The sequence below is a fragment of the Antedon mediterranea genome, chromosome 2 (genome assembly GCF_964355755.1).
Source record: "Antedon mediterranea chromosome 2, ecAntMedi1.1, whole genome shotgun sequence".
Lineage (NCBI taxonomy): Eukaryota > Metazoa > Echinodermata > Crinoidea > Comatulida > Antedonidae > Antedon > Antedon mediterranea.
In genome coordinates, this window is record NC_092671.1 from 14172712 (window position 1) to 14192208 (window position 19497).

General features: G+C 38.8%; 2 protein-coding genes and 78 non-coding genes across 84 annotated transcripts in view; all 80 read left to right on the forward strand.

The window, feature by feature from the left end:
• The first annotated feature begins 154 nt into the window (after positions 1–154).
• Positions 155–1815, forward strand: LOC140039689 (uncharacterized). The gene is made up of 4 exons (XM_072085309.1): positions 155–471; positions 674–819; positions 978–1413; positions 1577–1815. The coding sequence occupies exons 1-4, from the start codon at positions 255–257 to the stop codon at positions 1726–1728; spliced, it is 951 nt and encodes a 316-aa protein (XP_071941410.1). The 5' UTR covers positions 155–254; the 3' UTR covers positions 1729–1815.
• Positions 1816–2204: 389 nt separating this feature from the next.
• Trnac-gca (transfer RNA cysteine (anticodon GCA)) lies at positions 2205–2280 on the forward strand. The gene has a single exon. It is a non-coding gene; the product is annotated as a tRNA-Cys (tRNA).
• Positions 2281–2470: 190 nt separating this feature from the next.
• Trnac-gca (transfer RNA cysteine (anticodon GCA)) lies at positions 2471–2542 on the forward strand. The gene has a single exon. It is a non-coding gene; the product is annotated as a tRNA-Cys (tRNA).
• Positions 2543–2607: 65 nt separating this feature from the next.
• Positions 2608–2679, forward strand: Trnac-gca (transfer RNA cysteine (anticodon GCA)). The gene has a single exon. It is a non-coding gene; the product is annotated as a tRNA-Cys (tRNA).
• Positions 2680–2878: 199 nt separating this feature from the next.
• On the forward strand, positions 2879–2950 carry Trnac-gca (transfer RNA cysteine (anticodon GCA)). Its single transcript has one exon. It is a non-coding gene; the product is annotated as a tRNA-Cys (tRNA).
• Positions 2951–3288: 338 nt separating this feature from the next.
• Trnac-gca (transfer RNA cysteine (anticodon GCA)) lies at positions 3289–3360 on the forward strand. Its single transcript has one exon. It is a non-coding gene; the product is annotated as a tRNA-Cys (tRNA).
• A 339-nt stretch (positions 3361–3699) lies between these two features.
• Positions 3700–3771, forward strand: Trnac-gca (transfer RNA cysteine (anticodon GCA)). The gene has a single exon. It is a non-coding gene; the product is annotated as a tRNA-Cys (tRNA).
• A 78-nt stretch (positions 3772–3849) lies between these two features.
• Trnas-gcu (transfer RNA serine (anticodon GCU)) lies at positions 3850–3924 on the forward strand. Its single transcript is given in 2 exon segments — positions 3850–3885; positions 3889–3924. It is a non-coding gene; the product is annotated as a tRNA-Ser (tRNA).
• A 202-nt stretch (positions 3925–4126) lies between these two features.
• On the forward strand, positions 4127–4198 carry Trnac-gca (transfer RNA cysteine (anticodon GCA)). Its single transcript has one exon. It is a non-coding gene; the product is annotated as a tRNA-Cys (tRNA).
• A 202-nt stretch (positions 4199–4400) lies between these two features.
• Trnac-gca (transfer RNA cysteine (anticodon GCA)) lies at positions 4401–4472 on the forward strand. Its single transcript has one exon. It is a non-coding gene; the product is annotated as a tRNA-Cys (tRNA).
• A 65-nt stretch (positions 4473–4537) lies between these two features.
• On the forward strand, positions 4538–4609 carry Trnac-gca (transfer RNA cysteine (anticodon GCA)). The gene has a single exon. It is a non-coding gene; the product is annotated as a tRNA-Cys (tRNA).
• Positions 4610–4674: 65 nt separating this feature from the next.
• Positions 4675–4746, forward strand: Trnac-gca (transfer RNA cysteine (anticodon GCA)). Its single transcript has one exon. It is a non-coding gene; the product is annotated as a tRNA-Cys (tRNA).
• Positions 4747–4818: 72 nt separating this feature from the next.
• Positions 4819–4890, forward strand: Trnac-gca (transfer RNA cysteine (anticodon GCA)). Its single transcript has one exon. It is a non-coding gene; the product is annotated as a tRNA-Cys (tRNA).
• Positions 4891–5095: 205 nt separating this feature from the next.
• Trnac-gca (transfer RNA cysteine (anticodon GCA)) lies at positions 5096–5167 on the forward strand. Its single transcript has one exon. It is a non-coding gene; the product is annotated as a tRNA-Cys (tRNA).
• A 65-nt stretch (positions 5168–5232) lies between these two features.
• Positions 5233–5304, forward strand: Trnac-gca (transfer RNA cysteine (anticodon GCA)). The gene has a single exon. It is a non-coding gene; the product is annotated as a tRNA-Cys (tRNA).
• Positions 5305–5752: 448 nt separating this feature from the next.
• Trnac-gca (transfer RNA cysteine (anticodon GCA)) lies at positions 5753–5824 on the forward strand. The gene has a single exon. It is a non-coding gene; the product is annotated as a tRNA-Cys (tRNA).
• A 60-nt stretch (positions 5825–5884) lies between these two features.
• Positions 5885–5956, forward strand: Trnac-gca (transfer RNA cysteine (anticodon GCA)). Its single transcript has one exon. It is a non-coding gene; the product is annotated as a tRNA-Cys (tRNA).
• Positions 5957–6021: 65 nt separating this feature from the next.
• On the forward strand, positions 6022–6093 carry Trnac-gca (transfer RNA cysteine (anticodon GCA)). The gene has a single exon. It is a non-coding gene; the product is annotated as a tRNA-Cys (tRNA).
• Positions 6094–6158: 65 nt separating this feature from the next.
• Positions 6159–6230, forward strand: Trnac-gca (transfer RNA cysteine (anticodon GCA)). The gene has a single exon. It is a non-coding gene; the product is annotated as a tRNA-Cys (tRNA).
• Positions 6231–6302: 72 nt separating this feature from the next.
• Trnac-gca (transfer RNA cysteine (anticodon GCA)) lies at positions 6303–6374 on the forward strand. The gene has a single exon. It is a non-coding gene; the product is annotated as a tRNA-Cys (tRNA).
• Positions 6375–6592: 218 nt separating this feature from the next.
• On the forward strand, positions 6593–6664 carry Trnac-gca (transfer RNA cysteine (anticodon GCA)). The gene has a single exon. It is a non-coding gene; the product is annotated as a tRNA-Cys (tRNA).
• A 65-nt stretch (positions 6665–6729) lies between these two features.
• Trnac-gca (transfer RNA cysteine (anticodon GCA)) lies at positions 6730–6801 on the forward strand. Its single transcript has one exon. It is a non-coding gene; the product is annotated as a tRNA-Cys (tRNA).
• A 65-nt stretch (positions 6802–6866) lies between these two features.
• Positions 6867–6938, forward strand: Trnac-gca (transfer RNA cysteine (anticodon GCA)). The gene has a single exon. It is a non-coding gene; the product is annotated as a tRNA-Cys (tRNA).
• A 65-nt stretch (positions 6939–7003) lies between these two features.
• On the forward strand, positions 7004–7075 carry Trnac-gca (transfer RNA cysteine (anticodon GCA)). Its single transcript has one exon. It is a non-coding gene; the product is annotated as a tRNA-Cys (tRNA).
• Positions 7076–7140: 65 nt separating this feature from the next.
• Trnac-gca (transfer RNA cysteine (anticodon GCA)) lies at positions 7141–7212 on the forward strand. Its single transcript has one exon. It is a non-coding gene; the product is annotated as a tRNA-Cys (tRNA).
• A 202-nt stretch (positions 7213–7414) lies between these two features.
• Positions 7415–7486, forward strand: Trnac-gca (transfer RNA cysteine (anticodon GCA)). Its single transcript has one exon. It is a non-coding gene; the product is annotated as a tRNA-Cys (tRNA).
• A 65-nt stretch (positions 7487–7551) lies between these two features.
• On the forward strand, positions 7552–7623 carry Trnac-gca (transfer RNA cysteine (anticodon GCA)). Its single transcript has one exon. It is a non-coding gene; the product is annotated as a tRNA-Cys (tRNA).
• Positions 7624–7958: 335 nt separating this feature from the next.
• On the forward strand, positions 7959–8030 carry Trnac-gca (transfer RNA cysteine (anticodon GCA)). The gene has a single exon. It is a non-coding gene; the product is annotated as a tRNA-Cys (tRNA).
• Positions 8031–8095: 65 nt separating this feature from the next.
• Positions 8096–8167, forward strand: Trnac-gca (transfer RNA cysteine (anticodon GCA)). Its single transcript has one exon. It is a non-coding gene; the product is annotated as a tRNA-Cys (tRNA).
• Positions 8168–8342: 175 nt separating this feature from the next.
• Trnac-gca (transfer RNA cysteine (anticodon GCA)) lies at positions 8343–8414 on the forward strand. The gene has a single exon. It is a non-coding gene; the product is annotated as a tRNA-Cys (tRNA).
• Positions 8415–8478: 64 nt separating this feature from the next.
• On the forward strand, positions 8479–8550 carry Trnac-gca (transfer RNA cysteine (anticodon GCA)). Its single transcript has one exon. It is a non-coding gene; the product is annotated as a tRNA-Cys (tRNA).
• A 60-nt stretch (positions 8551–8610) lies between these two features.
• Positions 8611–8682, forward strand: Trnac-gca (transfer RNA cysteine (anticodon GCA)). Its single transcript has one exon. It is a non-coding gene; the product is annotated as a tRNA-Cys (tRNA).
• A 65-nt stretch (positions 8683–8747) lies between these two features.
• Trnac-gca (transfer RNA cysteine (anticodon GCA)) lies at positions 8748–8819 on the forward strand. Its single transcript has one exon. It is a non-coding gene; the product is annotated as a tRNA-Cys (tRNA).
• A 65-nt stretch (positions 8820–8884) lies between these two features.
• On the forward strand, positions 8885–8956 carry Trnac-gca (transfer RNA cysteine (anticodon GCA)). Its single transcript has one exon. It is a non-coding gene; the product is annotated as a tRNA-Cys (tRNA).
• Positions 8957–9028: 72 nt separating this feature from the next.
• Positions 9029–9100, forward strand: Trnac-gca (transfer RNA cysteine (anticodon GCA)). The gene has a single exon. It is a non-coding gene; the product is annotated as a tRNA-Cys (tRNA).
• A 205-nt stretch (positions 9101–9305) lies between these two features.
• On the forward strand, positions 9306–9377 carry Trnac-gca (transfer RNA cysteine (anticodon GCA)). The gene has a single exon. It is a non-coding gene; the product is annotated as a tRNA-Cys (tRNA).
• Positions 9378–9442: 65 nt separating this feature from the next.
• Trnac-gca (transfer RNA cysteine (anticodon GCA)) lies at positions 9443–9514 on the forward strand. The gene has a single exon. It is a non-coding gene; the product is annotated as a tRNA-Cys (tRNA).
• Positions 9515–9689: 175 nt separating this feature from the next.
• On the forward strand, positions 9690–9761 carry Trnac-gca (transfer RNA cysteine (anticodon GCA)). Its single transcript has one exon. It is a non-coding gene; the product is annotated as a tRNA-Cys (tRNA).
• A 64-nt stretch (positions 9762–9825) lies between these two features.
• Trnac-gca (transfer RNA cysteine (anticodon GCA)) lies at positions 9826–9897 on the forward strand. Its single transcript has one exon. It is a non-coding gene; the product is annotated as a tRNA-Cys (tRNA).
• Positions 9898–9962: 65 nt separating this feature from the next.
• On the forward strand, positions 9963–10034 carry Trnac-gca (transfer RNA cysteine (anticodon GCA)). The gene has a single exon. It is a non-coding gene; the product is annotated as a tRNA-Cys (tRNA).
• A 64-nt stretch (positions 10035–10098) lies between these two features.
• On the forward strand, positions 10099–10170 carry Trnac-gca (transfer RNA cysteine (anticodon GCA)). Its single transcript has one exon. It is a non-coding gene; the product is annotated as a tRNA-Cys (tRNA).
• Positions 10171–10373: 203 nt separating this feature from the next.
• Trnac-gca (transfer RNA cysteine (anticodon GCA)) lies at positions 10374–10445 on the forward strand. Its single transcript has one exon. It is a non-coding gene; the product is annotated as a tRNA-Cys (tRNA).
• A 208-nt stretch (positions 10446–10653) lies between these two features.
• Trnac-gca (transfer RNA cysteine (anticodon GCA)) lies at positions 10654–10725 on the forward strand. Its single transcript has one exon. It is a non-coding gene; the product is annotated as a tRNA-Cys (tRNA).
• Positions 10726–10789: 64 nt separating this feature from the next.
• Trnac-gca (transfer RNA cysteine (anticodon GCA)) lies at positions 10790–10861 on the forward strand. Its single transcript has one exon. It is a non-coding gene; the product is annotated as a tRNA-Cys (tRNA).
• Positions 10862–10928: 67 nt separating this feature from the next.
• Positions 10929–11000, forward strand: Trnac-gca (transfer RNA cysteine (anticodon GCA)). The gene has a single exon. It is a non-coding gene; the product is annotated as a tRNA-Cys (tRNA).
• Positions 11001–11065: 65 nt separating this feature from the next.
• Trnac-gca (transfer RNA cysteine (anticodon GCA)) lies at positions 11066–11137 on the forward strand. Its single transcript has one exon. It is a non-coding gene; the product is annotated as a tRNA-Cys (tRNA).
• Positions 11138–11202: 65 nt separating this feature from the next.
• On the forward strand, positions 11203–11274 carry Trnac-gca (transfer RNA cysteine (anticodon GCA)). Its single transcript has one exon. It is a non-coding gene; the product is annotated as a tRNA-Cys (tRNA).
• Positions 11275–11613: 339 nt separating this feature from the next.
• On the forward strand, positions 11614–11685 carry Trnac-gca (transfer RNA cysteine (anticodon GCA)). Its single transcript has one exon. It is a non-coding gene; the product is annotated as a tRNA-Cys (tRNA).
• A 65-nt stretch (positions 11686–11750) lies between these two features.
• Trnac-gca (transfer RNA cysteine (anticodon GCA)) lies at positions 11751–11822 on the forward strand. The gene has a single exon. It is a non-coding gene; the product is annotated as a tRNA-Cys (tRNA).
• A 67-nt stretch (positions 11823–11889) lies between these two features.
• Positions 11890–11961, forward strand: Trnac-gca (transfer RNA cysteine (anticodon GCA)). Its single transcript has one exon. It is a non-coding gene; the product is annotated as a tRNA-Cys (tRNA).
• A 205-nt stretch (positions 11962–12166) lies between these two features.
• On the forward strand, positions 12167–12238 carry Trnac-gca (transfer RNA cysteine (anticodon GCA)). Its single transcript has one exon. It is a non-coding gene; the product is annotated as a tRNA-Cys (tRNA).
• A 65-nt stretch (positions 12239–12303) lies between these two features.
• Trnac-gca (transfer RNA cysteine (anticodon GCA)) lies at positions 12304–12375 on the forward strand. Its single transcript has one exon. It is a non-coding gene; the product is annotated as a tRNA-Cys (tRNA).
• A 344-nt stretch (positions 12376–12719) lies between these two features.
• On the forward strand, positions 12720–12791 carry Trnac-gca (transfer RNA cysteine (anticodon GCA)). Its single transcript has one exon. It is a non-coding gene; the product is annotated as a tRNA-Cys (tRNA).
• A 65-nt stretch (positions 12792–12856) lies between these two features.
• Trnac-gca (transfer RNA cysteine (anticodon GCA)) lies at positions 12857–12928 on the forward strand. Its single transcript has one exon. It is a non-coding gene; the product is annotated as a tRNA-Cys (tRNA).
• A 65-nt stretch (positions 12929–12993) lies between these two features.
• Positions 12994–13065, forward strand: Trnac-gca (transfer RNA cysteine (anticodon GCA)). Its single transcript has one exon. It is a non-coding gene; the product is annotated as a tRNA-Cys (tRNA).
• A 201-nt stretch (positions 13066–13266) lies between these two features.
• Positions 13267–13338, forward strand: Trnac-gca (transfer RNA cysteine (anticodon GCA)). Its single transcript has one exon. It is a non-coding gene; the product is annotated as a tRNA-Cys (tRNA).
• A 201-nt stretch (positions 13339–13539) lies between these two features.
• Positions 13540–13611, forward strand: Trnac-gca (transfer RNA cysteine (anticodon GCA)). The gene has a single exon. It is a non-coding gene; the product is annotated as a tRNA-Cys (tRNA).
• Positions 13612–13808: 197 nt separating this feature from the next.
• On the forward strand, positions 13809–13880 carry Trnac-gca (transfer RNA cysteine (anticodon GCA)). The gene has a single exon. It is a non-coding gene; the product is annotated as a tRNA-Cys (tRNA).
• Positions 13881–14082: 202 nt separating this feature from the next.
• Trnac-gca (transfer RNA cysteine (anticodon GCA)) lies at positions 14083–14154 on the forward strand. Its single transcript has one exon. It is a non-coding gene; the product is annotated as a tRNA-Cys (tRNA).
• Positions 14155–14219: 65 nt separating this feature from the next.
• On the forward strand, positions 14220–14291 carry Trnac-gca (transfer RNA cysteine (anticodon GCA)). The gene has a single exon. It is a non-coding gene; the product is annotated as a tRNA-Cys (tRNA).
• A 202-nt stretch (positions 14292–14493) lies between these two features.
• Trnac-gca (transfer RNA cysteine (anticodon GCA)) lies at positions 14494–14565 on the forward strand. The gene has a single exon. It is a non-coding gene; the product is annotated as a tRNA-Cys (tRNA).
• A 64-nt stretch (positions 14566–14629) lies between these two features.
• Positions 14630–14701, forward strand: Trnac-gca (transfer RNA cysteine (anticodon GCA)). The gene has a single exon. It is a non-coding gene; the product is annotated as a tRNA-Cys (tRNA).
• Positions 14702–14904: 203 nt separating this feature from the next.
• Trnac-gca (transfer RNA cysteine (anticodon GCA)) lies at positions 14905–14976 on the forward strand. The gene has a single exon. It is a non-coding gene; the product is annotated as a tRNA-Cys (tRNA).
• Positions 14977–15321: 345 nt separating this feature from the next.
• On the forward strand, positions 15322–15393 carry Trnac-gca (transfer RNA cysteine (anticodon GCA)). The gene has a single exon. It is a non-coding gene; the product is annotated as a tRNA-Cys (tRNA).
• A 202-nt stretch (positions 15394–15595) lies between these two features.
• On the forward strand, positions 15596–15667 carry Trnac-gca (transfer RNA cysteine (anticodon GCA)). Its single transcript has one exon. It is a non-coding gene; the product is annotated as a tRNA-Cys (tRNA).
• Positions 15668–15732: 65 nt separating this feature from the next.
• Positions 15733–15804, forward strand: Trnac-gca (transfer RNA cysteine (anticodon GCA)). Its single transcript has one exon. It is a non-coding gene; the product is annotated as a tRNA-Cys (tRNA).
• Positions 15805–15869: 65 nt separating this feature from the next.
• Positions 15870–15941, forward strand: Trnac-gca (transfer RNA cysteine (anticodon GCA)). The gene has a single exon. It is a non-coding gene; the product is annotated as a tRNA-Cys (tRNA).
• Positions 15942–16008: 67 nt separating this feature from the next.
• Trnac-gca (transfer RNA cysteine (anticodon GCA)) lies at positions 16009–16080 on the forward strand. The gene has a single exon. It is a non-coding gene; the product is annotated as a tRNA-Cys (tRNA).
• Positions 16081–16279: 199 nt separating this feature from the next.
• Trnac-gca (transfer RNA cysteine (anticodon GCA)) lies at positions 16280–16351 on the forward strand. The gene has a single exon. It is a non-coding gene; the product is annotated as a tRNA-Cys (tRNA).
• Positions 16352–16540: 189 nt separating this feature from the next.
• Trnac-gca (transfer RNA cysteine (anticodon GCA)) lies at positions 16541–16612 on the forward strand. Its single transcript has one exon. It is a non-coding gene; the product is annotated as a tRNA-Cys (tRNA).
• A 65-nt stretch (positions 16613–16677) lies between these two features.
• Positions 16678–16749, forward strand: Trnac-gca (transfer RNA cysteine (anticodon GCA)). The gene has a single exon. It is a non-coding gene; the product is annotated as a tRNA-Cys (tRNA).
• Positions 16750–16816: 67 nt separating this feature from the next.
• Trnac-gca (transfer RNA cysteine (anticodon GCA)) lies at positions 16817–16888 on the forward strand. Its single transcript has one exon. It is a non-coding gene; the product is annotated as a tRNA-Cys (tRNA).
• A 339-nt stretch (positions 16889–17227) lies between these two features.
• On the forward strand, positions 17228–17299 carry Trnac-gca (transfer RNA cysteine (anticodon GCA)). Its single transcript has one exon. It is a non-coding gene; the product is annotated as a tRNA-Cys (tRNA).
• Positions 17300–17505: 206 nt separating this feature from the next.
• On the forward strand, positions 17506–17577 carry Trnac-gca (transfer RNA cysteine (anticodon GCA)). Its single transcript has one exon. It is a non-coding gene; the product is annotated as a tRNA-Cys (tRNA).
• A 65-nt stretch (positions 17578–17642) lies between these two features.
• Positions 17643–17714, forward strand: Trnac-gca (transfer RNA cysteine (anticodon GCA)). Its single transcript has one exon. It is a non-coding gene; the product is annotated as a tRNA-Cys (tRNA).
• Positions 17715–17919: 205 nt separating this feature from the next.
• On the forward strand, positions 17920–17991 carry Trnac-gca (transfer RNA cysteine (anticodon GCA)). The gene has a single exon. It is a non-coding gene; the product is annotated as a tRNA-Cys (tRNA).
• A 65-nt stretch (positions 17992–18056) lies between these two features.
• On the forward strand, positions 18057–18128 carry Trnac-gca (transfer RNA cysteine (anticodon GCA)). Its single transcript has one exon. It is a non-coding gene; the product is annotated as a tRNA-Cys (tRNA).
• A 309-nt stretch (positions 18129–18437) lies between these two features.
• Trnac-gca (transfer RNA cysteine (anticodon GCA)) lies at positions 18438–18509 on the forward strand. The gene has a single exon. It is a non-coding gene; the product is annotated as a tRNA-Cys (tRNA).
• A 202-nt stretch (positions 18510–18711) lies between these two features.
• Positions 18712–18783, forward strand: Trnac-gca (transfer RNA cysteine (anticodon GCA)). The gene has a single exon. It is a non-coding gene; the product is annotated as a tRNA-Cys (tRNA).
• Positions 18784–19017: 234 nt separating this feature from the next.
• LOC140040494 (1-phosphatidylinositol 4,5-bisphosphate phosphodiesterase delta-1-like) overlaps positions 19018–19497 on the forward strand; it is a 32008-nt gene continuing 31528 nt past the window's right edge. For all 5 annotated transcript variants that reach the window (XM_072086475.1, XM_072086476.1, XM_072086478.1 and 2 more), the window contains exon 1: positions 19018–19109. The gene's annotated coding sequence lies outside the window, so the exon portion shown is untranslated. The remainder of the gene's footprint in view (positions 19110–19497) is intronic.

Genomic DNA, 19497 nt, shown 5'->3' on the forward strand with positions numbered 1-19497 from the left:
TCTAACATTAATTAAAATTTCAAATAAAATTATTAAAAATAATAGCTAATTTTATAATATATTTTTCTACAATTGCGTGTATTTTTTTTGTTAGATATAACTATTTTAGTTTTTGAGGTCATGGGTTACAAATCGACATGGTAACGGATATAAACAATACGATTTACACATGTTTGATCAATTCGATTTGATCACACAGCACACGAAAAGGAGGTTGTTCTTTTCGGTTACATTTCGGTAATTTATGTTGGAAAATGACATCGGCTAATCCAGCTACGTTGCAAACAAGAAATGAATTTCGTAATTCTTGCACAAGTGTTCTTCAGGGATTGGAATGTCTTCATCGACAACGAATTGTTATGAATGACCAAATGCCAGACGTGTTGGCTGAACTTGGTACTCGTGTGAGTGTACTCATGACTCATGTTGACAATGATACAGACTACCACATTGATGGACCTCTTGTTAGATGTAAGTACAGTGAGTCTACATATGCCTAAATTACCAACAAATTTACTACCTGTAATTTTTCCATTATTTGTTCATTAGTCGTTTAGAATCTGTGTCTCTGTGGGATGAAGTACAACTACAAGGCCTATCGTACTGCAATTTTATTCAATTCTAGTTCAGCGGCCGACTCAAGAAAATTCACCTTATTTTTTTTATTCACCAGATCTAACAGCTGAAACTAGAAAAGCACAGGCAATTATACAGGAAATGAAAAGAACATGCAACGAATCAAATCTTCATATTTGTGGAGAAGCATATGTGGAACAACACATAAATCAACATCTCAAAGAAATACAGTCAGTTTCAAAGGTGGGTTAACCTCCTAAATGGGTTCGTTCGTCGTGGTTGTAATTATTATTAACATGACATAGGCTAGTCATTAATAGTCGTAAGGCATATAACAACATTTATAAACATACATTTTTCGAGTAACTTTTATTTACATACAATTTTTATATTTATTACAGGATTTAGAACAATATTATAATGATGCTGTTTACAAGAAAGACACAGCTGTACCACCCCCAGTCGAAGTCCAATCCCCCTGGCCACCTAGATATGTCCCTCCAGAACAGATAGACAACAAATATAGATCAACTCTTAAAACATCTGAATCCCAAAAAAACGTACGATTTAGTCCTCAAAATATTCAATCATCAGTTAATCAACGAGAAGAGATGATGACGACACAAGATGTTTTACGTTCTGAAGCAATGAACCCTACCCCTGCAGCAGCAGCAGCAGCAACAACAGGGATGGGGTATAGAATGTCCACTGCATCAATCCCAGGATCATTTGAGCATATGCATGAAATGTCTAAAACTCATCCAATTCATTCAGATAGCTGGCCTGAGAATACCACAACTCCCACAAGCGTCTTCGATAGGAAAAAGCCACCACTAGGTATTGTAAAACATTCTTAAATAAAATAAGTTATTTGCGTTATAAGCGGAGGTCCAAGTGCTTGTTTGATTTAGGCCCTAAGGCCCTACTTGTTATTTTAAAAATTTGTTTTAAAGTAATAATGATTACCATCATCATTTGTTTCCGTTATTTTTTTTCACAGTTTATCCAGGCCTCCGAGACATGCATAACTACAGAAATTTACCGCAATTTACTGGCCTTAACCTGCCTGTTCCTACATACCCAAGTGGAGAGCTTGGACTACGAGCTCCACATGTTCAGCATTGGGATCATCACAATAATGTTAGATACTAAAAACAAAAACGTATCAACACTTGTAAAAACAAAACACAATATGATCGATGGATGTTTAAACTAAAAGTCACTGTACTGTATTAATAAGATCACTTTATTATTTTTAAAATATGATTTTTACATAAATATTATGTATAACTATAAAACAAAGCAGTTTGAGTGTTTTATATCCGATTTTGAGTTTTGTCTTTTCTTAGAATAATTTAATGAACTCCATTTCACTGCTATTTTAATATATAGGCCTATTATTATAATGAAGGCTAAGTCTAATAATTTTTTGCACCATTTTGGATCTCAAGAAAGTGTGTTTTGGGGAAAGTGTTTTACTTACAACGAAGAAGATATAGGTCAGTGGTAGAGCATTCGACTGCTGATCGAGAGGTCCCTGGTTCATATCCGGGTTTTCACTCTTATTATATATTAATTTAGGCTAATTAATGATAATAACAACAGCACATTAATCCATATTAAACGCAGGGTATATAGCTCAATGGTAGAGCATTCGACTGCAGATTGAGAGGTCCCTGGTTCCATCAAATCCGGGTGTCCCCTGTTATTATATTAGTTTAGGCTAATTGATGATAATAAAAACAGCACATTATTCCATATAAAGCTCAGTGGTAGAGCATTATTGACTACAGATCGAGAGGTCCTTGGTTCAAATCCGGGTGTCCCCTCCTATTATATTAGTTTAGGCTAATTGATGATAATAAAAACAGAACATTATTCCATATAAAACGAAGGGGATATAGCTCAGTGGTAGAGCATTCGACTGCAGATCGAGAGGTCCCTGGTTGACATCCGGGTGTCCCCTCTTATTATATTTATTTAGGCTAATTGATAATAATAAAAACAGCACATTATTCCAAATAAAAAGCAGGGGATTTAGCTCAGTGGTAGAGCATTCGACTGCAGATCGAGAGGTCCCTGGTTCAAATCTGGGTGTCCCCTCCTATTATATTAGTTTAGGCTAATTGATGATGATAAAAACAGCACATTATACCATACAAAACGCGGAGGAAATAGCTTAGCGGAAAAGCATTCTGCAGATCGAGTGGTCCCTGGTTCAAATCCGGGTGTCCCCTTTTATTATATTAGTTTAGGCTAATTAATGATAATAAAAACAGCACATTTTTTCATACAAAACGCAGGGGATATAGCTCGGTGGTAGAGCATTCGACTGCAGATCGAGAGGTCCCTGGTTCAAATCTGTGTGTCCCCTCTTATTATATTAATTTAGGCTAATTGATGATAATAAAAATAGCACATTATTCCATATAAAACGCATGGGATATAGCTAAGTGGTAGAGCATTTGACTTCAGATCAAGACGTCCCTGGCTCAAATCTGGGTGTCCACTTTCATTATATTAGTTTAGGCTAATTGATTATAATAAAAACAGCACATTATTCCATATAAACCGTAGGGGAAATTCGTAGTAGAGCATTCGACTGCAGATCGAGAGGTCCTTCGTTCAAATCTGGGTGTCCCCTTCCGTCGTTATATTAGTTTAGGCTTATTGATTATAATAAAAAAAGCACATTATTCCATATAAATCGCAGGGGATATAGCTCAGTGGTAGAGCATTCGACTGCAGATCGAGAGGTCGCTGGTTCAAATCCGGGTGTCCCCTTTTATTATATTAAATTAGGCTAATTGATGATAATAAAAACAGCACATTATTCCATACAAAACGCAGGGGATATAGCTCAGTGGTAGCGCATTCGACTGCAGATCGAGAGGTCCCTTGTTCAAATCCGGTTGTCCCCTGTTATTATATTAGTTTAGGCTAATTGATGAGAATAAAAACAGCACATTATTCAATATAAAACGCAGGGGACATAGCTAAGTGGTAGAGCATTCGATTGCAGATCGAGAGGTTCCTGGTTCAAATCCGGTTTACCCCTGTTATTATATTAGTTTAGGCTAATTGATGACAATAAAAACAGCATATTATTCCATATAAATCACAGGGGACATAGCTCAGTGGTAGAGCATTCGACTGCAGATCGAGAGGTCCCTTGCTCAAATCCGGGTGTCCCTTTCTATTATATTATTTTAAGCTAATTGATGATACTAAAACAGCACATTATTCCATATAAATCACAGGGGACAAATCACAGGGGACATAGCTCAGTGGTAGAGCATTCGACTGCTGCAGATCGAGAGGTCCCTGGTTCAAATCCGGGTGTCCCCTCTTATTATATTAATTTAGGCTAATTGATGATAATAAAAACAGCACATTATTCCATGTAAAACGAATGGGATATAGCTAAGTGGTAGAGCATTTGACTTCAGATCAAGACGTCCCTGGTTCAAATCTGGATGTCCCCTTCCATTATATTAGTTTAGGCTAATTGATTATAATAAAAAGAGCACATTTTTCAATATAAACCGCAGGGGATATAGCTCAGTGGTAGAGCATTCGACTGCAGATCGAGAGATCCCTGGTTCAAATCCGGGTATCCCCTCTTATTATATTAATTTAGGCTAATTGATGATAATAAAAACAGCACATTATTCAATATAAACCGCAGGGGATATAGCTCAGTGGAAGAACAATCGACTGCAGATCAAGACGTCCCTGGTTCAAATCCGGGTGTCCTCTCTTATTATATTAATTTGGGCTAATTGATGATAATAAAAACAGCACATTATTCCATATAAATCGCAGGGGATATAGCTCAGTGGAAGAGCAATCGACTGCAGATCAAGACGTCCCTGGTTCAAATCCGGGTGTCCTCTCTTATTATATTAATTTGGGCTAATTGATGATAATAAAAACAGCACATTATTCCATATAAATCGCAGGGGATATAGCTCAGTGGTAGAGCATTCGACTGCAGATCGAGAGGTCCCTGGTTCAAATCCGGGTGTCCCCTCTTATTATATTAATTTGGGCTAATTGATGATAATAAAAACAGCACATTATTCCACATAAATCGCAGGGGATATAGCTCAGTGGTAGAGCATTCGACTGCAGATCGAGAGGTCCCTGGTTCAAATCCGGGTGTCCCCTCCGATCCTATATTATATTAATTTAGGCTAAATGTTGATAATAAAAACAGCACATTATTCCAGATATAACACAGGGGATATAGCTCAGCGGTAGAGCATTCGACTGCAGATCGAGAGGTCCCTGGTTCAAATCCGGGTGTCTCCTTTTATTATATTAAATTAGGCTAATTGATGATAATAAAAACAGCACAATATTCCATACAAAACGCCGGGGATATAGCTCAGTGGTAGAGCATTATTTTGACTTTAGATCGAGAGTTCCCTTGTTCAAATGCGGCTGTCCACTCTTAATATATTTATTAGGCTAATTGATGATAATAAAAACAGCACATTATTCCATATAAAACGCAGGGGACATAGCTCAGTGGTAGAGCATTCGACTGCAGATCGAGAGGTCCCTGGTTCAAATCCGGGTATCCCCTCTTATTATATTAATTTAGGCTAATTGATGATAATAAAAACAGCACATTATTCCATATAATACGAAGGGGACATAGCTCAGTGGTAGAGCATTCGACTGCATATCGAGAGGTCCCTGGTTCAAATCCGGGTGTCCCCTGTTATTATATTCGTTATGGCTAATAAATGACATTAAAAACAGCACATTAGTCCATATAAAACGCAGGGATACAGCTCAGAGAGGTACCTGGTTCAAATCCGAGTGTCCCTCCTATAATATTAGTTTAGGCTAATTGATGATAATAAAAACAGCACATTATTCCATATAAAACGCAGGGGATATAGCTCAGTGGTAGAGCATTCGACTGCAGATCGAGAGGTCCCTTGCTCAAATCTGGGTGTCCCTTTCTATTATATTATTTTAAGCTAATTGATGATACTAAAACAGCACATTATTCCATATAAATCACAGGGGACATAGCTTAGTGGTAGAGCATTCCACTGCAGATCGAGAGATCCCTGGTTCTAATCCGGGTGTGCCCTCTTATTATATTAGTTTTAGCTAATTGATGATAATAAAAATAGCACATTATTCCATATAAAACGCAGGGGATATAGCTCAGTGGTAGAGCATTCGACTGCAGATCGAGAGGTCCCTGGTTCAAATCCGGGTGTCCCCTTATATTATTTTAGGCTAATTGATGATACTAAAAACAGCACATTATTCCATATAAATCACAGGGGACATAGCTCAGTGGTAGCGCATTCGACTGCAGATCGAGAGGTCCCTGGTTCAAATCCGGGTATCCCCTCTTATTATATTAATTTAGGCTAATTGATGACAATAAAAACAGCACATTATTCAATATAAACCGCAGGGGATATAGCTCAGTGGAAGAGCAATCGACTGCAGATCAAGACGTCCCTGGTTCAAATCCGGGTGTCCTCTCTTATTATATTAATTTGGGCTAATTGATGATAATAAAAACAGCACATTATTCCATATAAATCGCAGGGGATATAGCTCAGTGGAAGAACAATCGACTGCAGATCAAGACGTCCCTGGTTCAAATCCGGGTGTCCCCTCCGATCCTATATTATATTAATTTAGGCTAAATGTTGATAATAAAAACAGCACATTATTCCAGATATAACACAGGGGATATAGCTCAGCGGTAGAGCATTCGACTGCAGATCGAGAGGTCCCTGGTTCAAAGCCGGGTGTCTCCTTTTATTATATTAAATTAGGCTAATTGATGATAATAAAAACAGCACAATATTCCATACAAAACGCAGGGGATATAGCTTAGTGGTAGAGCATTATTTTGACTTTAGATCGAGAGTTCCCTTGTTCAAATGCGGCTGTTCAAATGCGGCTGTCCACTCTTAATATATTTATTAGGCTAATTGATGATAATAAAAACAGCACATTATTCATATAAAACGCAGGGGACATAGCTCAGTGGTAGAGCATTCGACTGCAGATCGAGAGGTCCCTGGTTCAAATCCGGGTGTCCCCTCCTATTATATTAATTTAGGCTAAATGTTGATAATAAAAACAGAACATTATTCCATATATAACACAGGGGATATAGCTCAGCGGTAGAGCATTCGACTGCAGATCGAGAGGTCCCTGGTTCAAATCAGGGTGTCCCCTCCTATTATATTAATTTAGGCTAAATGTTGATAATAAAAACAGCACATTATTCCATATATAACACAGGGGATATAGCTCAGCGGTAGAGCATTCGACTGCAGATCGAGAGGTCCCTGGTTCAAATCCGGGTGTCCCCTGTTATTATAATAGTTATGGCTAATTGATGATAATAAAAACAGCACATTATTCCATATAAATCACAGGGGACATAGCTCAGTGGTAGCGCATTCGACTGCAGATCGAGAGGTCCCTGGTTCAAATCCGGGTATCCCCTCTTATTATATTAATTTAGGCTAATTGATGACAATAAAAACAGCACATTATTCAATATAAACCGCAGGGGATATAGCTCAGTGGAAGAGCAATCGACTGCAGATCAAGACGTCCCTGGTTCAAATCCGGGTGTCCTCTCTTATTATATTAATTTGGGCTAATTGATGATAATAAAAACAGCACATTATTCCATATAAATCGCAGGGGATATAGCTCAGTGGAAGAACAATCGACTGCAGATCAAGACGTCCCTGGTTCAAATCCGGGTGTCCTCTCTTATTATATTAATTTGGGCTAATTGATGATAATAAAAACAGCACATTATTCCATATAAATCGCAGGGGATATAGCTCAGTGGAAGAGCATTCGACTGCAGATCAAGACGTCCCTGGTTCAAATCCGGGTGTCCTCTCTTATTATATTAATTTGGGCTAATTGATGATAATAAAAACAGCACATTATTCCATATAAATCGCAGGGGATATAGCTCAGTGGTAGAGCATTCGACTGCAGATCGAGAGGTCCCTGGTTCAAATCCGGGTGTCCCCTCCGATCCTATATTATATTAATTTAGGCTAAATGTTGATAATAAAAACAGCACATTATTCCAGATATAGCTCAGCGGTAGAGCATTCGACTGCAGATCGAGAGGTCCCTGGTTCAAATCCGGGTGTCCCCTTTTATTATATTAAATTAGGCTAATTGATGATAATAAAAACAGCACAATATTCCATACAAAACGCCGGGGATATAGCTCAGTGGTAGAGCATTATTTTGACTTTAGATCGAGAGTTCCCTTGTTCAAATGCGGCTGTCCACTCTTAATATATTTATTAGGCTAATTGATGATAATAAAAACAGCACATTATTCCATATAAAACGCAGGGGAAATAGCTCAGTGGTAGAGCATTCGACTGCAGATCGAGAGGTCCCTGGTTCAAATCCGGGTATCCCCTCATATTATATTAATTTAGGCTAATTGATGATAATAAAAACAGCACATTATTCCATATAATACGTAGGGGACATAGCTCAGTGGTAGAGCATTCGACTGCAGATCGAGAGGTCCCTGGTTCAAATCCGGGTGTCCCCTGTTATTATATTCGTTATGGCTAATAAATGACATTAAAAACAGCACATTAGTCCATATAAAACGCAGGGATACAGCTCAGAGAGGTACCTGGTTCAAATCCGAGTGTCCCTCCTATAATATTAGTTTAGGCTAATTGATGATAATAAAAACAGCACATTATTCCATATAAAACGCAGGGGATATAGCTCAGTGGTAGAGCATTCGACTGCAGATCGAGAGGTCCCTTGCTCAAATCCGGGTGTCCCTTTCTATTATATTATTTTAAGCTAATTGATGATACTAAAACAGCACATTATTCCATATAAATCACAGGGGACATAGCTTAGTGGTAGAGCATTCGACTGCAGATCGAGAGGTCCCTGGTTCAAATCCGGGTGTCCCCTTATATTATTTTAGGCTAATTGATGATACTAAAAACAGCACATTATTCCATATAAATAACAGGGGACATAGCTCAGTGGTAGCGCATTCGACTGCAGATCGAGAGGTCCCTGGTTCAAATCCGGGTATCCCCTCTTATTATATTAATTTAGGCTAATTGATGACAATAAAAACAGCACATTATTCAATATAAACCGCAGGGGATATAGCTCAGTGGAAGAGCAATCGACTGCAGATCAAGACGTCCCTGGTTCAAATCCGGGTGTCCTCTCTTATTATATTAATTTGGGCTAATTGATGATAATAAAAACAGCACATTATTCCATATAAATCGCAGGGGATATAGCTCAGTGGAAGAACAATCGACTGCAGATCAAGACGTCCCTGGTTCAAATCCGGGTGTCCCCTCCGATCTTATATTATATTAATTTAGGCTAAATGTTGATAATAAAAACAGCACATTATTCCAGATATAACACAGGGGATATAGCTCAGCGGTAGAGCATTCGACTGCAGATCGAGAGGTCCCTGGTTCAAAGCCGGGTGTCTCCTTTTATTATATTAAATTAGGCTAATTGATGATAATAAAAACAGCACAATATTCCATACAAAACGCAGGGGATATAGCTCAGTGGTAGAGCATTATTTTGACTTTAGATCGAGAGTTCCCTTGTTCAAATGCGGCTGTCCACTCTTAATATATTTATTAGGCTAATTGATGATAATAAAAACAGCACATTATTCCATATAAAACGCAGGGGACATAGCTCAGTGGTAGAGCATTCGACTGCAGATCGAGAGGTCCCTGGTTCAAATCCGGGTATCCCCTCATATTATATTAATTTAGGCTAATTGATGATAATAAAAACAGCACATTATTCCATATAATACGTAGGGGACATAGCTCAGTGGTAGAGCATTCGACTGCAGATCGAGAGGTCCCTGGTTCAAATCCGGGTGTCCCCTGTTATTATATTCGTTATGGCTAATAACTGACATTAAAAACAGCACATTAGTCCATATAAAACGCAGGGATACAGCTCAGAGAGGTACCTGGTTCAAATCCGAGTGTCCCTCCTATAACATTAGTTTAGGCTAATTGATGATAATATAAACAGCACATTATTCCATATTAAACGCAGGGGATATAGCTCAGTGGTAGAGCATTCGACTGCAGATCGAGAGGTCCCTTGCTCAAATCCGGGTGTCCCTTTCTATTATATTATTTTAAGCTAATTGATGATACTAAAACAGCACATTATTCCATATAAATCACAGGGGACATAGCTTAGTGGTAGAGCATTCCACTGCAGATCGAGAGATCCCTGGTTCAAATCCGGGTGTGCCCTCTTATTATATTAGTTTTAGCTAATTGATGATAATAAAAATAGCACATTCTTCCATATAAAACGCATGGGATATAGCTCAGTGGTAGAGCATTCGACTGCAGATCGAGAGGTCCCTGGTTCAAATCCGGGTGTGCCCTTCTATTATATTATTTTAGGCTAATTAATGATACTAAAACAGCACATTAATCCATATAAATCACAGGGGACATAGCTCAGTGGTAGAGCATTCGACTGCAGATCGAGAGGTCACTGGTTCAAATCCGGGTATCCCCTCTTATTATATTAATTTAGGCTAATTGATGATAATAAAAAACAGCATATTATTCCATATAAAACGAATGGGATATAGCTAAGTGGTAGAGCATTTGACTTGAGATCAAGACGTCCCTGGTTCAAATCTGGGTGTCCCCTTTCATTATATTAGTTTAGGCTAATTGATTATAATAAAAACAGCACATTATTCAATATAAACCGCAGGGGATATAGCTCAGTGGTAGAGCATTCGGCTGCAGATCGATAGTTCCCTGGTTCAAATCCGGGTGTCCACTGTTATTATATTGGTTTAGTCTAATTTATGATACCGGTACTAAAAACAGCACATTATTCCATATAAAACGCAGGGGATATAGCTCAGTGCAAGAGAAATCGACTGCAGATCAAGACGTCCCTGGTTCAAATCCGGGTGACCCCTCTTATTATATTAATTTGGGCTAATTGATGATAATAAAAACAGCACATTATTCCATATAAATCGCAGGGGATATAGCTCAGTGGTAGAGCATTCGACTGCAGATCGAGAGGTCCCTGGTTCAAATCCGGGTTTCCCTCCTATTATATTAATTTAGGCTAAATGTTTATAATAAAAACAGCACATTATTCCATATATAACACAGGGGATATAGTTCAGCGGTAGAGCATTCGACTGCAGATCGAGAGTTCCCTGGTTCAAATCCGGGTGTCCCCTCCTATATTATATTAATTTAGGCTAAATGTTAATAATAAAAACAGCACATTATTCCAGATATAACACAGGGGATATAGCTCAGCGGTAGAGCATTCGACTGCAGATCGAGAGGTCCCTGGTTCAAATCTGGGTGTCCCCTCCTATTATATTAATTTAGGCTAAATGTTGATAATAAAAACAGCACATTATTCCATATATAACACAGGGGATATAGCTCAGCGGTAGAGCATTCGACTGCAGATCGAGAGGTCCCTGGTTCAAATCCGGGTGTCCCTTCCTATTATATTAATTTAGGCTAAATGTTGATAATAAAAACAGCACATTATTCCATATATAACACGGGGGATATAGCTCAGCGGTAGAGCATTCGACTGCAGATCAAGAGGTCCCTGGTTCAAATCCGGGTGTCCCCTGTTATTATAATAGTTATGGCTAATTGATGATAATAAAAACAGCACATTATTCCATATAAATCGCAGGGGATATAGCTCAGTGGAAGAACAATCGACTGCAGATCAAGACGTCCCTGGTTCAAATCCGGGTGTTCTCTCTTATTATATTAATTTGGGCTAATTGATGATAATAAAAACAGCACATTATTCCATTTAAGTCGCAGGGGATATAGCTCAGTGGAAGTGCAATCGACTGCAGATCAAGACGTCCGTGGTTCAAATCCGGGTGTCCTCTCTTATTATATTAAATTGGGCTAATTGATGATAATAAAAACAGCACATTATTCCATATAAATCGCAGGGGATATAGCTCAGTGGTAGAGCATTCGACTGCAGATCGAGAGGTCCCTGGTTCAAATCCGGGTGTCCCCTCTTATTATATTAATTTGGGCTAATTGATGATAATAAAAACAGCACATTATTCCATATAAATCGCAGGGGATATAGCTCAGTGGTAGAGCATTCGACTGCAGATCGAGTGGTCCCTGGTTCAAATCCGGGTGTCCCCTCCTATATTATATTAATTTAGGCTAAATGTTGATAATAAAAACAGCACATTATTCCAGATATAACACAGGGGATATAGCTCAGCGGTAGAGCATTCGACTGCAGATCGAGAGGTCCCTGGTTCAAATCCGGGTGTCCCCTTTTATTATATTAAATTAGGCTAATTGATGATAATAAAAACAGCACAATATTCCATACAAAACGCAGGGGATATAGCTCAGTGGTAGAGCATTATTTTGACTTTAGATCGAGAGTTCCCTTGTTCAAATGCGGCTGTCCACTCTTAATATATTTATTAGGCTAATTGATGATAATAAAAACAGCACATTATTCCCTATAAAACGCAGGGGACATAGCTCAGTGGTAGAGCATTCCACTGCAGATCGAGAGGTCCCTGGTTCAAATCCGGGTATCGCCTCTTATTATATTAATTTAGGCTAATTGATGATAATAAAAACAGCACATTATTCCATATAATACACAGGGGATATAGCTCAGTGGTAGAGCATTCGACTGCAGATCGAGAGGTCCCTGGTTCAAATCTGGGTGTCCCCTTTCATTATATTAGTTTAGGCTAATTGATTATAATAAAAACAGCACATTATTCAATATAAACCGCAGAGGATATAGCTAAGTGGTAGAGCATTCGGCTGCAGATCGATAGTTCCCTTGTTCAAATCCGGGTGTCCCCTGTTATTATATTAGTTTAGTCTAATTTATGATACCGGTACTAAAAACAGCACATTATTCCATATAAAACGCAGGGGATATAGCTCAGTGCAAGAGAAATCGACTGCAGATCAAGACGTCCCTGGTTCAAATCCGGGTGACCCTCTTATTATATTAATTTGGGCTAATTGATGATAATAAAAACAGCACATTATTCCATATAAATCGCAGGGGATATAGCTCAGTGGTAGAGCATTCGACTGCAGATCGAGAGGTCCTTGGTTCAAATCCGGGTGTCCCCTCCTATTATATTATTTTAGGCTAAATGTTGATAATAAAAACAGCACATTATTCCAGATATAACACAGGGGATATAGCTCAGCGGTAGAGCATTCGACTGCAGATCGAGAGGTCCCTGGTTCAAATCCGGGTGTCCCCTGTTATTATATTAGTTTAGGCTAATTGATGACAATAAAAACCGCTCATTATTCCATATAAAACGCAGGGGATATAGCTCAGTGGTCGAGCATTCGACTGCAGATCGAGACGTCCCAGGTTCAAATCCGGGTGACCCCTGTTATTATATTAGTTTAGGCTAATTGATGACAATAAAAACAGCACATTAGTCCATATAAAACGCAGGGTATACAGCTCAGTGGTAGAGGATTCGACTGCAGATCGAGAGGTACCTGGTTCAAATCCGAGTGTCCCTCCTATAATATTAGTTTAGGCTAATTGATGTTAATAAAAACAGAACATTATTCCATATAAATCGCAGGGGATATAGCTCAGTGGTAGAGCATTCGACTGCAGATCGAGAGGTCGCTGGTTCAAATCCGGGTGTCCCCTTTTATTATATTAAATTAGGCTTATTGATGATAATAAAAACAGCACATTATTCCATACAAAACGCAGGGGATATAGCTCAGTGGTAAAGCATTCGACTGCAGATCGAGAGGTCCCTTGCTCAAATCCGGGTGTCCCTTTCTATTATATTTTTTTAAGCTAATTGATGATACTAAAACAGCACATTATTCCATATAAATCACAGGGGACATAGCTCAGTGGTAGAGCATTCGACTGCAGATCGAGAGGTCCCTGGTTCAAATCCGGGTGTCCCGTTATATTATTTTAGGCTAATCGATGATACTAAAAACAGCACATTATTCCATATAAATCACAGGGGACAAAGCTCCGTGGTAGCGCATTCGACTGCAGATCGAGAGGTCCCTGGTTCAAATCCGGGTATCCCCTCTTATTATATTAATTTAGGCTAATTGATGACAATACAAACAGCACATTATTCAATATAAACCGCAGGGGATATAGCTCAGTGGAAGAGCAATCGACTGCAGATCAAGACGTCCCTGGTTCAAATCCGGGTGTCCTCTCTTATTATATTAATTTGGGCTAATTGATGATAATAAAAACAGCACATTATTCCATATAAATCGCAGGGGATATAGCTCAGTGGAAGAACAATCGACTGCAGATCAAGACGTCCCTGGTTCAAATCCGGGTGTCCTCTCTTATTATATTAATTTGGGCTAATTGATGATAATAAAAACAGCACATTATTCCATATAAATCGCAGGGGATATAGCTCAGTGGTAGAGCATTCGACTGCAGATCGAGAGGTCCCTGGTTCAAATCCGGGTGTCCCCTCTTATTATATTAATTTGGGCTAATTGATGATAATAAAAACCGCACATTATTCCATATAAATCGCAGGGGATATAGCTCAGTGGTAGAGCATTCGACTGCAGATCGAGAGGTCCCTGGTTCAAATCCGGGTGTCCTCTCCTATAATATTAGTTTAGGCTAATTGATGATAATAAAAACAGCACATTATTCCATATAAATCACAGGGGACATAGCTTAGTGGTAGAGCATTCCACTGCAGATCGAGAGATCCCTGGTTCAAATCCGGGTTTGCCCTCTTATTATATTAGTTTTAGCTAATTGATGATAATAAAAACAGCACATTATTCCATATAAAACGCAGGGGATATAGCTCAGTGGTAGAGCATTCGACTGCAGATCGAGAGGTCCCTGGTTCAAATCCGGGTGTGCCCTTCTATTATATTATTTTAGGCTAATTAATGATACTAAAACAGCACATTATTCCATATAAATCACAGGGGACATAGCTCAGTGGTAGAGCATTCGATTGCAGATCGAGAGGTCACTGGTTCAAATCCGGGTATCCCTTCTTATTATATTAATTTAGGCTAATTGATGATAATAAAAAACAGCACATTATTCCATATAAAACGAATGGGATATAGCTAAGTGGTAGAGCATTTGACTTGAGATCAAGACGTCCCTGGTTCAAATCTGGGTGTCCCCTTTCATTATATTAGTTTAGGCTAATTTATTATAATAAAAACAGCACATTATTCTATATAAACCGCAGGGGATATAGCTCAGTGGTAGAGCATTCGGCTGCAGATCGATAGTTCCCTGGTTCAAATCCGGGTGTCCCCTGTTATTATATTAGTTTAGTCTAATTTATGATACCGGTACTAAAAACAGCACATTATTCCATATAAAACGCAGGGGATATAGCTCAGTGCAAGAGAAATCGACTGCAGATCAAGACGTCCCTGGTTCAAATCCGGGTAACCCCTCTTATTATATTAATTTGGGCTAATTGATGATAATAAAAACAGCACATTATTCCATATAAATCGCAGGGGATATAGCTCAGTGGAAGAACAATCGACTGCAGATCAAGACGTCCCTGGTTCAAATCCGGGTGTCCTCTCTTATTATATTAATTTGGGCTAATTGATGATAATAAAAACAGCACATTATTCCATATAAATCGCAGGGGATATAGCTCAGTGGAAGAGCAATCGACTGCAGATCAAGACGTCCCTGGTTCAAATCCGGGTGTCCTCTCTTATTATATTAATTTGGGCTAATTGATGATAATAAAAACAGCACATTATTCCATATAAATCGCAGGGGATATAGCTCAGTGGAAGAACAATCGACTGCAGATCAAGACGTCCCTGGTTCAAATCCGGGTGTCCTCTCTTATTATATTAATTTGGGCTAATTGATGATAATAAAAACAGCACATTATTCCATATAAATCGCAGGGGATATAGCTCAGTGGAAGAGCAATCGACTGCAGATCAAGACGTCCCTGGTTCAAATCCGGGTGTCCTCTCTTATTATATTAATTTGGGCTAATTGATGATAATAAAAACAGCACATTATTCCATATAAATCGCAGGGGATATAGCTCAGTGGTAGAGCATTCGACTGCAGATCGAGAGGTCCCTGGTTCAAATCCGGGTGTCCACTCTTATTATATTAATTTGGGCTAATTGATGATAATAAAAACCGCACATTATTCCATATAAATCGCAGGGGATATAGCTCAGTGGTAGAGCATTCGACTGCAGATCGAGAGGTTCCTGGTTCAAATCCGGGTGTCCCCTCCTATATTATATTAATTTAGGCTAAATGTTGATAATAAAAACAGCACATTATTCCAGATATAACACAGGGGATATAGCTCAGCGGTAGAGCATTCGACTGCAGATCGAGAGGTCCCTGGTTCAAATCCGGGTGTCCCCTTTTATTATATTAAATTAGGCTAATTGATGATAATAAAAACAGCACATTATTCCATATAATTCGCAGGGGATATAGCTCAGTGGAAGAACAATCGACTGCAGATCAAGACGTCCCTGGTTCAAATCCGGGTGTCCTCTCTTATTATATTAATTTGGGCTAATTGATAATAAAAACAGCACATTATTCCATATAAATCGCAGGGGATATAGCTCAGTGGAAGAGCAATCGACTGCAGATCAAGACGTCCCTGGTTCAAATCCGGGTGTCCTCTCTTATTATATTAATTTGGGCTAATTGATGATAATAAAAACAGCACATTATTCCATATAAATCGCAGGGGATATAGCTCAGTGGTAGAGCATTCGACTGCAGATCGAGAGGATCCGGGTTTCCCTCCTATTATATTAATTTAGGCTAAATGTTTATAATAAAAACAGCACATTATTCCATATATAACACAGGGGATATAGCTCAGCGGTAGAGCATTCGACTGCAGATCGAGAGGTCCCTGGTTCAAATCCGGGTGTCCCCTGTTATTATATTAGTTATGGCTAATTGATGACAATAAAAACAGCACATTATTCCATATAAAACGCAGGGGACATAGCTCAGTGGTAGAGCATTCGACTGCAGATCGAGAGGTCCCTGGTTCAAATCCGGGTGTCCCCTCCTATATTATATTAATTTAGGCTAAATGTTAATAATAAAAACAGCACATTATTCCAGATATAACACAGGGGATATAGCTCAGCGGTAGAGCATTCGACTGCAGATCGAAAGGTCCCTGGTTCAAATCCGGGTGTCCCCTGTTATTATATTAGTTATGGCTAATTGATGGCAATAAAAACAGCACATTATTCCATATAAAACGCAGGGGACATAGCTCAGTGGTAGAGCATTTGACTTCAGATCAAGATGTTCCTGGTTCAAATCTGGGTGTCCCCTTTCATTATATTAGTTTAGGCTAATTGATGATAATAAAAACAGCACATTATTCCATATAAAACGCAGGGGACATAGCTCAGTGGTAGAGCATTTGACTTCAGATCAAGACGTCGCTGGTTCAAATCTGGGTGTCCCCTTTCATTATATTAGTTTAGACTAATTGATTATAATAAAAACAGCACATTATTCAATATAAACCACAGGGGATATAGCTCAGTGGTAGAGCATTCGGCTGCAGATCGATAGTTCCCTGGTTCAAATCCGGGTGTCCCCTGTTATTATTAGTTTAGTCTAATTTATGATACCGGTACTAAAAACACCACATTATTCCATATAAAACGCAGGGGATATAGCTCAGTGCAAGAGAAATCGACTGCAGATCAAGACGTCCCTGGTTCAAATCCGGGTGTCCCCTCTTATTATATTAATTTGGGCTAATTGATGATAATAAAAACAGCACATTATTCCATATAAATCGCAGGGGATATAGCTCAGTGGTAGAGCATTCGACTGCAGATCGAGAGGTCCTTGGTTCAAATCCGGGTGTCCCCTCCTATTATATTATTTTAGGCTAAATGTTGATAATAAAAACAGCACATTATTCCAGATATAACACAGGGGATATAGCTCAGCGGTAGAGCATTCGACTGCAGATCGAGAGGTCCTTGGTTCAAATCCGGGTGTCCCCTTTTATTATATTAAATTAGGCTAATTGATGATAATAAAAACAGCACAATATTCCATACAAAACGCAGGGGATATAGCTCAGTGGTAGAGCATTATTTTGACTTTAGATCGAGAGTTCCCTTGTTCAAATGCGGCTGTCCACTCTTAATATATTTATTAGGCTAATTGATGATAATAAAAACAGCACATTATTCCATATAAAACGCAGGGGACAAAGCTCAGTGGTAGAGCATTCGACTGCAGATCGAGAGGTCCCTGGTTCAAATCCGGGTATCCCCTCTTATTATATTAATTTAGGCTAATTGATGATAATAAAAACAGCACATTATTCCATATAATACGCAGGGGACATAGCTCAGTGGTAGAGCATTCGACTGCAGATCGAGAGGTGCCTGGTTCAAATCCGGGTGTCCCCTGTTATTATATTCGTTATGGCTAATAAATGACATTAAAAACAGCACATTAGTCCATATAAAACGCAGGGATACAGCTCAGAGAGGTACCTGGTTCAAATCAAATCCCTCCTATAATATTAGTTTAGGCTAATTGATGATAATAAAAACAGCACATTATTCCATATAAAACACAGGGGATATAGCTCAGTGGAAGAGCAATCGACTGCAGATGAAGACGTCACTGGTTCAAATCCGGGTGTCCCCTGTTATTATATTAGTTTTGGGTAATTGATGATAATAAAAACAGCACATTATTCCATATAAAACACAGGGGATATAGCTCAGTGGTAGAGCATTCGACTGCAGATCGAGAGGTCCCTGGTTCAAATCCGGGTGTCCCCTTTTATTCTATAAAATTAGGCTAATTGATGATAATAAAAACAGCACATTATTACGTACAAAACGCAGGGGATGTAGATCAGTGGTAGAGCATTTGACTTCAGATCGAGAGGTCCCTTGTTCAAATCCGGCTTTCCACTCTTATTATATTAATTTAGGCTAATTAATGATAATAAAAACAGCACATTATTCCATTTAAAACACAGGGGATATAGCTCAGTGGTAGAGCATTCGACTGCAGATCGAGAGGTCCCTGGTTGAAATCCGGGTGTTCCCTCTTATTATATTATTTTAAGCTAATTGATGATAAAAACAGCACATTGGTCCATATAAAACGCATGGGATATAGCTCAGTGGTAGATGATTTGACTTCAGATCAAGACGTCCCTGGTTCAAATCTGAGTGTCCCGTTCCATTTTTTTCTGTAATCTTCTACACAACTGAACACAAAAGAGGGCGGGCTGTGCTTTTTTATTTGGGGATTATCTTGGGTTCGTTCTTTGAGTAAATACTTATTTGGGAGTGGGACTAAACAACTTCCATTACTGGAACCAAAGCTAGAAAGTAGGAGTCTACAGGCAGGTCTAACATCGTCGACAAATGGTAAGGGATTGTCAATTTGTTGCAGTAAAAGATATAGTGTTGGTTGTTTTTCAAGAAGTTGATAAGTCTAAATAACAGTTGTAAACGCAGGCTAAGTTCGAGGATAATTTTGTCACAACAAGGCCTTCGTTGTTCTCCCTCACAGGGCCAGGCCAGTGTGCCCGCGGCGTGAACAGTGAGAGGTTGTTTTGTTTTTTAAAAAAGGGGAGGACCTCGGTGTCAGTTAGACCTGGCCTAGTGTCATTGAGAGCTATATTAAACTGTAATTTAGTAGTGTAGAAAACTATTACAATGAGAACAGTGAGAGGTTGAAATCAGCGATGTTCAGTCATCATTCTGAAGATTCTGAAGAGATTTATTATTATTAAAGATTTGACTGCTTTTTACA